Raw genomic sequence first — 14,243 nt, 5'->3', positions numbered from 1 at the left:
ATTAAGACACATATAGACTGACAGCAAACCATTGGAGTGAGTCTGGGAATCCCAATGGAAAAGTTAGGGGACAGGCTGAAGGAACTATAAGAGATTTTATCCCCATAGGAAGAACAATAGTATCAACTAACCAACCATACCTCTCAGAGCTTCCAAAGACTATACCACCAACCAAAGAGTATGCATGGACTGGTCATAGCTCCAGCTACATATATAGCAGAGGAATGCCTTATCTGGCATCAGTGGAGGGAAGGTGTTTGGTCCTATGGAGGCTTGATGCTCTAAAGACAGGAATTCTAGAGGGGTGACAGTGGAATGGCTGGGTGGGTGAGCACCCATTTAGAGTCAATGAGTAGGGGATTTGAGTGGGGTATTTATGGAGGAGAGACCGGGAAAGAGAATAACATTAAAAATGTAAACAAATAAAATTATTAATAAATAAATTAATTAAAAAAGTGGTCTTCTAAACTGCCAACACAATCTAGGTGAAAAAGAGAAAAAAAAAAAAAAAAAAAAAAAAAACAACAAAAACCCAGACCCACTATGACATTATAAACTTGTTAATCTCCAACACTGTGCACTGTTAAATTTTATAGGAGAATGAGTATGATATCACTTCCTACAATGCAGTTAGGAGAGGGAAATGTATATCATGAATACAGATACAGATGCATGAATGAGAAAAGGGCTGAGGTTGTACAGTAGTAGACAATCTTCTCTACTGTAGATATTATGCAGCTTACCTCTCCTTCGAAAGAAAGTGTGCTTAGAACACAGGTACTTAAGGGAGCAGGAAGTGACCAGAGAATAAATTTAGGTTGATTTATGCTTTTATTTTATTTTATTTTATTTTATTTTTTTTGCAGATATGAAATTCTTCAGAAGTGCACCTTGTTCATCCTTACCTGGAGGAAAGCAAGAAACATGCCTGATAAAATGTCAGTGACTGCAGCCATCCCAAGGCTATATGCAGAAAGTAATGTGAGGTGAAAGAGTGTGGTAGATGAGAACTGGCTTGTTTCCCATACCCTGGGCAGTCAGAGCAGTGTGAACTGCCACCATCCAGCTAGCAGAGTGGCCTGGCAGAAGTGCAGTTAGGTGAGGAGTGATAATATATCATAGGGTATTATAGTTATGTCAGTTAAACCTTTGTCATTGGAATTAAAAAAAATATCTAACAGAAGTAAGTTGGAGAAGCAAGAGTTCATTTGTCTTAGATTGGAATTGGACACAGTTTCCAATGAGGGCATAGGTTACACACCTCCTTTCATTTCCTCAAACAGTCAGAAAGTGGAGAGACATAAATGCTAGTGCTAATCTTGCTTGTGCCCTTTTGTTTAGATGTAAATCCTAGCTCAGGGAATGGTGCTACACACATTTTGAGGGCATACTCTTACCTCAGTTATCTCAATCTATGTCTTTCAAGTGTGTTATCTTTTAGGATTGCATCATCTGTTTATTTGCCCTGTTAGATCAACTATCAGTATTAATGTTAATGGATATGGTTTTGTTGATTGAACTTTCATTCATAGAACATTTTAGAATTCATATCCCTCCTCTTACCCTCAAAAAATTAAAGATGATCTTATGAGGCAAATATTTCTGGTACTACTCCAAGAGTTGCAATATTCTAACAGTTCAGATGCTGTTTGAAATGTAAAGTCTCTTAGAACTTCAGGGAGCAGTAAGATCTCATGAAATAAAAAAACAGGATACAGGCTGCCAGTGTACATGGTTAAGAAGCAGTATTTACAGACTAATGGGGAGGATTGAGGTCTCTATCAGGGAATAATAGAACCAAACCAAGACTGAAATTGAAACATTTGAAAAAGATCAAGGGAGTTCAGAAAAGTTTAGGTACCTAACCATTCTACCATAGCTTCTTCCTGTAACACACATAAGTTCTGTCACAGATGCCTCTACTCTATGCTTGATACTTTTCTGAGCAGACATTTTATGAACCTCATACCTCCAATACCCTTGGTACTGTCCTACTATTAGTCCTTTCCTTAGAAACAGCCTTTTAGATACTCATGAAAGGGACTACAACACTTGTACTCACTGACATTCTAGATTTTTGATGAGCTCTTTAGTCCTTTATGTTGATGAACACAAACACAGTGCTTCCGGCACCATGCTCTCACATGTTTCTGATATAGAATACAGACAACAATATCATTGGAGATTCGAGACAAGGGTAAATTAATAATGCATATAAGGTATAATGTGTATTAATTAGAAATAAATTAACTCATTCCTCCCATTATTTTGTTATAACCCAAATCATTATATGAAAAAAAAATGAAACAAACAATGAGACCCTTACATGCTATTTTACCGCCTCCTAATATTTTATAGATTGCATTAGAACACTGAGGTCCAACTTTCATAATACTGTGTCTATTTAATACAGTTCTTCACATTATGATGACTCCTAACCATAAAGTTATATTTGCTACTCCATTGTACCTTTACTACTTTTATGAATTATGATGTAAGTTTCTGGTATACAAAAAATAATATGTGATATGTGACATATGTGAAATGGATATTCAACCCTAAAAAGGGTTATGACTCACTGTCTTACATTATTATTTCCAATACTAACATATATACTGAACCTTTAAATATTCTGCTTACTATCTGTAGGGAATTAATTCATAACATTAAAATCAATTGTCACATGTATTTGGAAAATAATCTAAAAGAACATTAATCATATCAGTTAGAATGTGTAAGAAGGAAAAATTCTTGTAAAAAATAGCCAACACCAACGTCCATTAGGTTGAAGAAAAATCCAGAGACCAAACTGGTTCATTTCCATTGAATTGTTGGGTGGCATAGACTGTTTGAAATCTATACTATAGACCCATTGTCACTGATTCTTGTTTATGTCAGAATTGAATGATAATAACTTACTATAGATACTATATTTTAATGCTACATGTGATAATGAAATTGGGTTGGGAATATGTGAGAATTCCCTTAATCCTAGCCAGCCTGCTTCATGCCACATGATATCTGGGAATTCCAATGATAATGCATCACCCAAATCAGTAAGTTGTAACTATCTGGTCAGTAGTACAACTATCTTGAGGTCAGCTAACCACTTTCTCATTTGGCTTAAGCCCATCTCAGCATAGAGAACCCATGTTGGCTAACAGTATCCAGGTTGAAAAAAATCTGTATCTGTAGATGTAATAGTATACAAATAGAATGGTCTTACACTTGTTAACTTCAATAAATATAATTTTCTAATTGTCTTTGTGCATTTACCTGTTACATTTTTATCTGTCTACCAAGTAAAACTCATTACAGTATTCATCAATGCTGGTAAAGACATAAAGATAAGACTTATTCAGAGTAAATACCTACTGCTATTCTCTGGTAATTCTGGGAAGTTAAAGGAATATATGAGAACCTGAAGAAAATAGGGAAAGTAGGGAAAAAGATAGAGCCATTGCCATTTCCATTTGAATATAAAAGTCTCATCATTATTTTTGAATGAGAAATGGCTGAGGCTATGTCCAATGTATCCTGAACACTAGTAACTGCCCAGAAACAAGATAACCACTGAAGATATAGTTATATCTGTGGTCACAGATACTAGGCTGCACTCCTTGACCCTAACAGAGAAGGTCATGGGATCGGCAATTGTATTCTAAGAGTCACTTCCTTCTGCCCTCTAGCAGAATGTGCTTGACTATATAGAGGATGGAAAGTTAAAAGAAGGAAAGACTAAGGGATGCAGATTTTCTGAATCAGCAGACAAGCTGAGGTGTGACTTCTCAGGGATGCTACTGTCTTTGACTCAAATATTTTCTTGTAAGTAGCTTTTCATTTAAGTTCTTCTACAGATGTTTAAATGTTATGTCACTGGGAAGTTTACTTTTTGATGCTATCCTAATCCTATCTGAGATAATTGGACATTTATTCTTACCTAACTAGGAAAAGCATAGTCAACATAGACTTTGGATATCTGTTTTACTCCTTGTTCTAGGAAGAAAAAAAAGAAAAAAAACTCTGGTATTAGTGGTTTTCAAAGGCAGTCAACTTAGCATAGAGACATGTAGTTATGTCCAGGTAGAGGAAGAAGAGCTTTATTTGTGTCAGGGATTTGTCTTAATACTACATGAACAAATGTACCATTTTGTATATAATGTAGTATTTTGTATTCATTTTGTATATAAGATGTATATGCAAAACTAGAAATGACTCATCTCACAAAGGTGAAAATTGCAGATATAAAGACATTAAGATGAAATGAGAGTAGTAGGTACTATGGTTGAAACTAGTAACAACTTAGGAAAGAAAGGATGGAACATACTCCAGTTTTGAGGTCTTGTCTGTGAATTCTTTGACTTGAATTGATGCAACTAAACTGTCTCTGCTGGAGAGAAACACATAGAAACCTTGCAGATGTGGGTAATATACAATTTTAACAGGTATGTGTAGGTAACATAAAGGTGTAAACCTGCTAACTTGCCTCTATTTTCTGAGTAATATTTCAAGAAAAATGAATTAGTAACAACAGTAAATTTGATCTTATGAAGAAGAAAGCCAAAATGATGAATCTTCTTTCTTCTAGGACTATGAAAATCTTTCAGATGATTAATAAATAGAGTGTACATACACACAATTTCATACTTATGCATGCCACACATAAAATAAAATTTAAAATACAGGCGTCACATTAAAAATATCATATGAGTTGTTTGAAAATATCTTTATTTTCAAATAAAATTGGTTCTTATTTGTAGTTTACACTGCTTTTTGGCATATTTAGTTATTTTTAGTAATTGAGTGTAGGTGGTTGCCAAGCATTCCTCCTACCAATTTCTTAAGTTTCTGTTGGAAACTATTACCACAAATACTAAAAAAAGTTCTGCTGAAATATGGATTTGTGAAAGCCATATTTTATAACATGTTTTATGCCGGACTTGTGTTCATAAATGTATGTAGCTCTTTAATTTAATGAATGCATGATGTGTCACCCTATTGTAAACAATTGATATGTTACAGTTAATTTCTATTTCTCTTCATGTAAAACCTGAAAAGGAAGTTGATGAAGCCAAACTTATTGCAAAATTATTAAGAGGCATGTGCTATATAGAACAGAGAACATAGATGGAATCAAATTTCTCAAGCCAGTGGCATGTCACCATGGAAAATGTGTGGGTCTTCATATGGATTAGTGACATCTCTTAGAAACACAGATTACCAGATGAAGGCAAAGTCATTGGTGTTTGTGTCTTGCATTTTGAAGTGACTAATGATGCTAAAATAAAATCATACAAACTGCATATATGGCTTATACATTCTCAATGTTTTCATTATCAATATCTTGCTAAGCCAATTCACAGGCAGATTGCAAGCATCACAATGACAAAAAAAAAAAAAAAAAAAAAAAAAAAGAAAAAAGAAAATAATGTTTTTGCAAAGAAATTAATTTTCAAACTAAAAAAGACATGATATTTTGAAGCTGCGTTTATAATTCTAGGCTGTTGCATCATGTTTATGACAATATTCTCTTTATCTTCAATACATTAGAAAGACCAAATAATGCTCTTTCACAAATAATGAAAATAACACAAACTGGTACATATTGCCTATGCCAGATTAGATACAAATATGTTAACATTAGACACTGAGGTATAAGTTATAAATATTTGGCTCTTTTAATTTTGATAAACAAGAAAAATCTTGAAGATGTTAATTGATCAGAAGATATTGATTTGATCATGTGACTTATACATCTTAGGCTGCAAATGTTAGGAATAAACAAAAACATGACTGTAAATAACAATTTCAGGATCCTAGTCACATTTCAAAATATAATTCTGTGCAAATATATTTAGTTACCTAAACTTGCACAGTAGAAGATGATCATTCTTCAACACATCTAAAACTAGCAAATTCTGTGAAAATGAAAAAAAAAGCCACTGTGACAAGGCTTCTACTAACAGAGTGACTATTGATAACCTCAGAGAAGAAGGTCTGAGTGTGTTTTCTTTTGTTTTAGCAATGACACCACTGTTCCTGTTCCTGGTGTCTTACTTGCATTTGTGGGAGAATGCATTCTCTATATCCACCTGTGCTGAGAAGGATGCCACTCTCCAGGCCTCCTTAGAGAAACTTCTTACATTGACAACTTTTATGTCTCACATTGTCAGTGGTGAAACTGCAAAACTCCTCACTGAATTTGTAAGTACCCCCTCTGATTCATGGCTTCTTTCTAAAATGTGCCTTCATTCTACTCATTGAGATATAACATAGGCTAAATAGGAAAGCATCATAACCCAAATGTCAAAGAATACAGCTTCATAAGCAGGAGAAATCATCAGTCATTAAACTCTATAACAGGAGAAAAGGATATTCTCAAGAAACGTCAATTTCCTAAAATCATATAATTTTAATATTTTTCTATTTCTAAACATTTTATTTAAGCTATGAAATTTTGACAAAGAACAGGGTATAATTATTATTTCTATTACATATCAGTGAGCATGTGATTTTGTAAGTCAAGTCTGTATAACACAACACATACGTGTCTTAACACTTGTTTGACACAGTGGTTTTTCCCATTACCATTCTTAATGTGCTGCTTTGAATATGTGAAACCACCCTAGATGTCCTTTCTAACTATCAAAAATCTCACCCCTAACAGTTTAACATAAGGGCTTTAAAAATAAATCCATTGTAGCAAATTAATGAACATATTGATAAGTGAAAATGATGGTTTTCTATCTTAATTAGCTTTTAGCTTATTACTTCCAATACTACTACTTCAAGGTTTATATGACTCAGAACAGTTAGTTTAATAGCACTCCAAATTCGTTTGGTGTGACCTTTGTTATAAACTTGGTTAGTGACAGTAGTATAGGTGCAAAATTATTTTCAAGAAAGTTATAATATTAAAATGTCCAAGAAACCAAGCTTGAGAATATACAAACTTATTTATTATAGAATTTGCCACAAATGCTAAACAAAGATCCTACAACATTTAGTAGTTTGTAGTTCTGTCACTGTCTGATAGAACTGTTAGAAGTCTGAGAATAAGAAGCATGGAAAGCAATTGGGATATTTGAGTGTTAGCTGGGTGGGGAAACTGAGACTTTTGGTAAAATTCTGAAATGTGGATAAAAGAGTTGTTCCCCTAATATATTACTTTCAATTTCATTAATAAGATTTTTATGGGATTTTAATATATAAATGCTATATCTATGAGAGAACCACTATTCTCTCTCTCAACTATCCTTTCATCCAAAATTCATTATCTTCTTGCTCAAGGGTTGTTTTTATTATTGGTATGTGTTGTGCCGTGTGTGTGTGTGTGTGTGTGTGTGTGTGTGTGTGTGTGTGTGTGTGTGTGTGTACATACTTACTTATGCTTATCTGTACATTTGTTCCTGCCTGACTACATAGGGTTATACTATCTACATTAGCTACTCTAGGAAGCAATTGATTTGGATGGAAGGAATGCTTGAAGCTCTTTTTCTGAAGATATGACTATATTGTCTTTCTCCTGTCCACATTGTCAGGTTAATTGTTATTATCATTGTGATGTTCTTTTTGAGTCAATTATACCGTTGAGAATTCATAGGTTCATAACTCACACATGTCACTACTAGGGGAAGGCATCTATCACCATATTTTATTTTTTACAATATTTCTAAAGCCCTCCACTTTTATAGTATTAGGTTTACAGGTTGCATTGAAGATACAGAGTTGGGGTTCAGAAAATCAAAATCATCTATTCTCTGAATTTTGGCCATTTGTATATTTCTATAATCATTTTCATCTGTTTCTAGAAGAACATCCTTTCGTAAGGTGTGAGAGTTACCCTTATATCTGGGTATAAGAATAGTTTTATTTATGAAATAGCTACACAATATGTTGGAGTAAGGACTGACAATCGTGGGTTTTGTGATTTCTCCATCTACAAAAAGTTTACAAGGTTTAAATTACCATGTGTTGATTACTTACTGTTAAATTAAATAGCTATCAAGCCCATCCAAATTCTGGTCTTTGTCTTACTCATATAATTTCCAGTCTTTGACTTATTTAATATTTCATCATTTCCAGAATAATCAGTATGCTCAGGGTAAGAGATACAATGACAGGGTCCCTGGGACTTGTCACACTGCCATTTTTGATTCTCCAGTAAACAAGGAGCAATCTCTGGGAAGCAATGTAAGTATGTACTCATTATACTTCTTCACCAGAATGTGTGAAACAATAAGGCACTTCTACATATAGTAAAGGTGGTCAAAGACACCACCATGGGTATGTTATGAGCAATAAAATATGCCACATTGCATGGTTAATACAAGTGAAATCTGCCAAGTCATGTTTCATATGATCTGTAAAGTAATGGAGAAAAATTATTTTACCAGTGTTAACCCCTGATATCTTATAGGAAACTTTCAATAGACATAAACCTTCATACTTAAATATTTATTTTATGTAAGTTAAGCAGTACATATATAGATGCATTTTTCATGGTTACTGATAGACCCAAAGTTGGCAGAATGGTTTACAATGAATACTAACTTATTCATTCATGACAGTCAAGTAGTTTACATTCCTGTCTTTGTGTCTTTTACTAATTGTTTATTCCTCACCGCCCCTTATTTTCTAATTTTGTAAAAGAAAGGTAACTGAAAAAAGAGTCCAATAAAATTCTACTGTGTTCCTAAGATATAATAACTATTCTCTCTGTGCAATAAAAAATTTACATATCTTGTCAGCTTAAATTTATAAATGTTACCATTTATCATATATGATTCCTTGCCATACTCATTTCAGGATTGAGTTGGACATTATCATATAACCCTAAACATTCATACAGTACCATTTATAGTATATATTTTTATTGTAATATGCACTCTGTGGGTCTTTGATTGTCACTGAAATAATAATAATATAAATGAAGTAAAATAACAGAAACATAAACAATACGAGTTTGTACAGGAAATCTCATTTATTGAGAGAGATTGCTTTGCTAAAATTTTCATAGACTAATATACTGTCAGTTCTGAGATAAATTTTCAGCATAATTTCATAGCATGATATCAGTGTCAACCCTTTTTAATCATAGGACTTGTACCATCTATAAAATAATATGAATAGCTTACAAAAATTATATTGACTTGAGGAGAAACTTCTCATATCTAATCCTAGTGCATTTCATGTATTTTAATATGTTTGATAAATTATCATTACTTAGCCAAGAAAACTGCTGACATTGGTACACAGTCTATTGAATTCCTGGACCAACGCTCTGAATCATCTTGTGAATGAAATATCTACAATGCAAGGAGACACTTCTTCTCTTATCTCCAAAGCCAGAGAAATTCAGGCAAAATTTGATGAACTCACAACTGGTGTTAAAACAATTCTCAGCTTGGTGAGCAGTCTGCTGACAGTTCTTAGCTTTTTTTTTTCATGCTTAAATTTGATGCAATGACATATTTTTTTAAATGTTTAATTTGACAAAAAGATAAAAAATGTTGGTCTTACAGATCATGAAAGAAAATGCAACTGGTCAAAATCATTGTGAAGACCAGCCCCAGTGGATACATCTACCAAACATTCCCAGATCTAAGGTTCAGAGAGTACTGCAGAAGATAGTGACAATTTCATAACTAAAGTATCAGGAAATTTTCTCTAAGAATTTGTCTTCTAGGAATGTCACAGTGGTCCCCCATAAAGTCTCACAGACATGACTTTTTTAAATATAAGATGAACAAAGCTAACACAATTAGACCTGCAAAATAGGACAGTGTTTAAAAGGAAGGTTCATGGGGAACTACACCAAGTTCTATACAAGAAACTAGAGGAATCATAGGAATGTTGGTAGTAGTAGAAATAAGCTTCTCCAAGTAAAAGTCCATCAATTGGTTTTTGAAATCCAAATGGCTACCCCTAAAAACACATACAAGTAACATTAAACAGACTGATGAGGTTATATTTAGAAATACATTTGTAGTTACATATTTGCAGGTAATGATAATTACAAAAGAGAAGGGATAAATATGTTATAGTATATCAGACTAAGTAAAAAAAAACTAAAAGAACAGATACCTAGCTACCTCAGTTAATCTCAGCTCTTCCAGCTCTTGACTATTTCTCTTAATTCACCCATAGCAATCCTAGTTTGCCCTAGGATATTTTTGTACACACATTATTTTGTGAGCTGCTTTGGTTATAAGTAAATGGGACATTTGATTTAATTTCAAATTTTATTACAATTTCAAGACAGGGTCTATGCTGAGGACAAAGTTTGTTAAGTAGAAATTATGAAATATGAAGTAAATATGAAAGCACTTCCTTCATTTTCTCATTGTCACATCTGTGTTTAAAAAGTACCCCCTTGCTGTGTAGCTGTTTATTGACTCCTGCAAAAAACATTTTATTAGGAATTTCACATTTCAGAATATGTATTTACTAGGGGTATAAAACAAAGCATATCTATAAAAATCCATATTTATTTTACAATTCTGAGAATACAAATATTTTTACAAACCTATGTTTAATGTTTATAAAAATGATTATTTAAATTATAATTAATACTTGGCTGACTTTCATTTTGCTGATTCTGTTCAGATTGGAGAAAGAGATAATGAAACCTACCTTATATGGCCTGACCTGTCACCCTTGCAGTCAAGCAATGAAGATGTTCGCTGCTTTTCTTTTTATACCCTGATCCGCTGCCTGCTCAGAGATTCTCGAAAAGTAAATACTTATCTTGCGGTCATCAAGTACCAGACAGTCAATCAAAACAACTGCCAATAGCAAATTATATAATCTACTTTTGAAATGTTTGTTGACAAGACATTACTGGAAAGTTTCCTTTTAACTTCTCCCTCTTTTTTAAGAATAAAAACTACTTGGAAGTGCTAAAGTTTTAGTCAATTGCTTCAAATTCCTGTTGTTTGTTTATGAAAAATATATTCATATCATTGACATCTTCCAGGCAAAATGTTTTATAAATGATAAGTACTGAAAACACACACAAGCACTGTTGTTAGAAAAAATTTATCAGTTATACAATATATAAATGCTATTAAAAATCTATAAAGTTGGCAGATATACTTTGAAAATCAGCCAATCTTTTTCAAACTATTTACAGGACACTGATTGACAATACAGGTAGTATGTAATTGGACTATCAATAACTATTGTGAAAATTTCAGTGATCTAAAGTGTGTTATATCTCATATGTGACATGGTTTTGGTATACACTTCAAGGATCTTAAATACTGTTCCTGGGAATTTTTGCCTCCTTAGCATTATCTTAGACAAATTCTAGACAGTTCATTCATTCTGAGTAAAACAAGTCTTTTCCAGGATTATATCAACTTTGGTTTTTACTGACATTGTTTAGATTTTTGCTCCCATTTTGGTGGTTGAAATAAAATAGCAGGGAAGACAGAATGAGTGTATACATGAGAGAGAGAGAGAGAGAGAGAGAGAGAGAGAGAGAGAGAGAGAGAGAGAGAGAGAGAGAGAGAGAGAGAATAATGCATATGTAGAAAATAGCCCAATTTAAACCTTGAGACTCTCAGAAAATAAAACTTGGTAATATAGCTTATAAACTGTGATATTGTGGACTAGTAGAAAAGGAAAAATAAAAACAAATGCTTCTCTCAATCATCAAGCCTCTTTAAAATAAAATGTAAATAGTTCAGAGGGAAAATAAATGAATGTTACTTAATGTATCATTATTAGGAAACAACTAGTTTGTGAATGAGTACAATCAAAAGACATACTAATTTAAGATTAGAAAAAAAGGATACAATATTCAAGGAAAAGATGGCAAGGTTCTGTACAAAGACAACTCTGTGTATCTGTTCTTCATGATTGCCTAAAGAAGCAGTTTACGAAGAAAAGTCTAAACAGAGGCAGTGTTAGAATAATGCTGAATTCTCTAACACTGCTGGAGTGTACCTAATATTTAAGCAGAACTAATTCTAGTGATTCTTTAAATCTTCCATAAAATACAAAGGTGGGCTTCATTATAAAAGTTGTTCTACAAAGTCACCATTATCTAGATACCAAAACTACATATAACCAGAAAATCAGATTTCGGAATACAATTAAACCACACAGTAAGAAAGGTCATTGGCTATGATCAAGTGATTGTGTAACAGATTGTGCAATGATTGTGTAACAGATAGAAACAAATAATAAAATGCAGTTAGCAAATGGTTACAAAGACTTAAAGAACAAGAGCATCTGACTGGACCATTATAAGCTTTAGGTAATGTGCAATCTCTTTTTTTTATCAGAAAATGAAGAATAAGAGGAAAATATTTCAAAGTAATCACAGCAACACATGACAATCTAAAGCCAACTGTAAAGTAAACAGTGGGAAAATGAGAACAATTGTTTCAAAATAAAGAAACAAATAACAAAACACTTATTTTCTCACTCTTTTTCAAGAGCTCAAGGTTTCTTCTGAAGGTATTATGAGGAACAATGAAACACACACACACACACACACTCACACACACATACACACACACACATGCATGCATGTGTGCATACACATAAGCTCACATACACAAACATTATATATATGTATATATCTGATCGTGTGTATGTATAAACACAAATACAAAAGCTTACACAGTAGTAAGGTTTCATAAATGTTGGTAATGTCATTATATCATATATCACAAAGATTATACTCTCCTCTGTTTTTCTGTCATCCAACCAAATTTAACTTTTCCTGTTCTGTTAATCTACATTAAATTTTTTTTAAAATGACTTTATTTTACAAAACAAAGATAAATGTACAGATTTTAAACATTTTTTGCTTAAAATTATACATTTTTGTCAGTACTGTTTTTTTCAGATATTAAAATAATTTTTTCATAAAACTATGTGAATATATTTTTTAGTCAGTACTTGATTTTTTCATGGGCTTGACAGTATGCATTGAAAACCTAATAGTTACAATGAGCGTTAAGTACATGCAAAACAAAATGCATACATGGAAATAGTCAAAGTCTTCTTGTTTTGTAAATATATTTTTTTTTTGTTTTTTTTATTTCTTGGACTTCGTACAGTCTGTGAGTTGTTTCTGGGGAAGTGCAAGCCTCTGGGGTTAGCATCCCACTATCAGTGACTGCATATTATGTCTGTTCTTTTGTGACTGGGTTATCTCACTCAGGATGATCTTCTCTAGATGCAGCCATTTTCTTAAGAATTTGGTTAAGTCATCGTTTCTGGTGGCTGAGTAGTATTCCATTGTATAAATGCAGCACAATTTTTGTATCCATTCATCTTCTGAAGGACATCTGGGTTCTTTCCAGCTTCTGGCTATTATAAATAGAGCCGCTATGAACATTGTGGTGCATATATCTTTGTTGTGTATTAAAGTGTCTCTGGGGTATATGCCCAGAAGTGGAATAGCTGGTCTTCAGGTAGTACTATATCCAATTTTCTGAGGTATCGCCAGACTGATTTCCACAGTGGTTGTATTAATTTGCAACCCCACCATCAGTGGAGAAGTGTTCCTCTTTCTCTGCATCCTCGCCAGCATCTGTTGTCATCTGATTTTTGGATCTTGGCCAATTTGACTGGTGTGAGGTGGAATCTCAGGGTTGTTTTGATTTGCATTTCCCTGATGGCTAAGGATGCAGAGCACTTCCTCAGATGTTTCTCAGCAATTCGCTGTTCCTCAACTGAAAACGTTTTGTTTAGCTCTGTACCCCATTTTTTAATAGGGTTATTTGATTCTCTGGTGTCTAGCTTTTTGAGTTCCTTGTATATCTTGGATATTAGGCCTCTATCTGATGTGGTGTTGGTAAAGATCTTATCCCATTCTGTTGGCTGCCTTTTTGTTTTCTTGACGATGTCCTTAGCCTTACAGAAACTTTGCAATCTCTTTAAGTCCCATTTGTTAATCTTTGACCTTAGAGCTTGAGCCATTGGTGTTTTGTTCAGGAAATTTTCTCCTGTGCCTATGTGTTCTAAGGTTTTCCCTACTTTCTCATCTAATAGTTTCAGTGTATCTGGTTTAATTTGGAGATCTTTGATCCACTTACACTTGAGCTTTGTACAAGGAGATAAGAAAGGGTCTATTTTCATTCTTTTGCATGCTGAGTGCCAGTTGGACCAGCACCATTTGTTGAATAGGCTGTTCTTTTTCCATTGAATGTTTACTGCTCCTTTGTCAAAAATCAGGTGACCATATACATGAGGGCTCATTTCTGGATCTTCTATTCTATTCC

General features: G+C 33.4%; 1 protein-coding gene across 1 annotated transcript; it reads left to right on the top strand.

The window, feature by feature from the left end:
* Positions 1 to 6,024: 6,024 nt before the first annotated feature.
* Positions 6,025 to 10,797, top strand: LOC308422086 (prolactin-2B1-like; the record flags this gene model as incomplete). Its single annotated transcript, XM_080918540.1, has 4 exons — positions 6,025 to 6,204; positions 8,086 to 8,193; positions 9,230 to 9,409; positions 10,609 to 10,797. 4 exons carry the CDS (start codon positions 6,025 to 6,027, stop codon positions 10,795 to 10,797), a joined length of 657 nt encoding a protein of 218 aa, XP_080774666.1.
* Positions 10,798 to 14,243: the final 3,446 nt, after the last annotated feature.

This window comes from Micromys minutus, assembly GCF_963924665.1.
Source record: "Micromys minutus genome assembly, chromosome: 6".
Lineage (NCBI taxonomy): Eukaryota > Metazoa > Chordata > Mammalia > Rodentia > Muridae > Micromys > Micromys minutus.
Note: the sequence above shows the minus strand (reverse complement) of the source record. Positions and strands in the feature narration are given on the sequence as shown.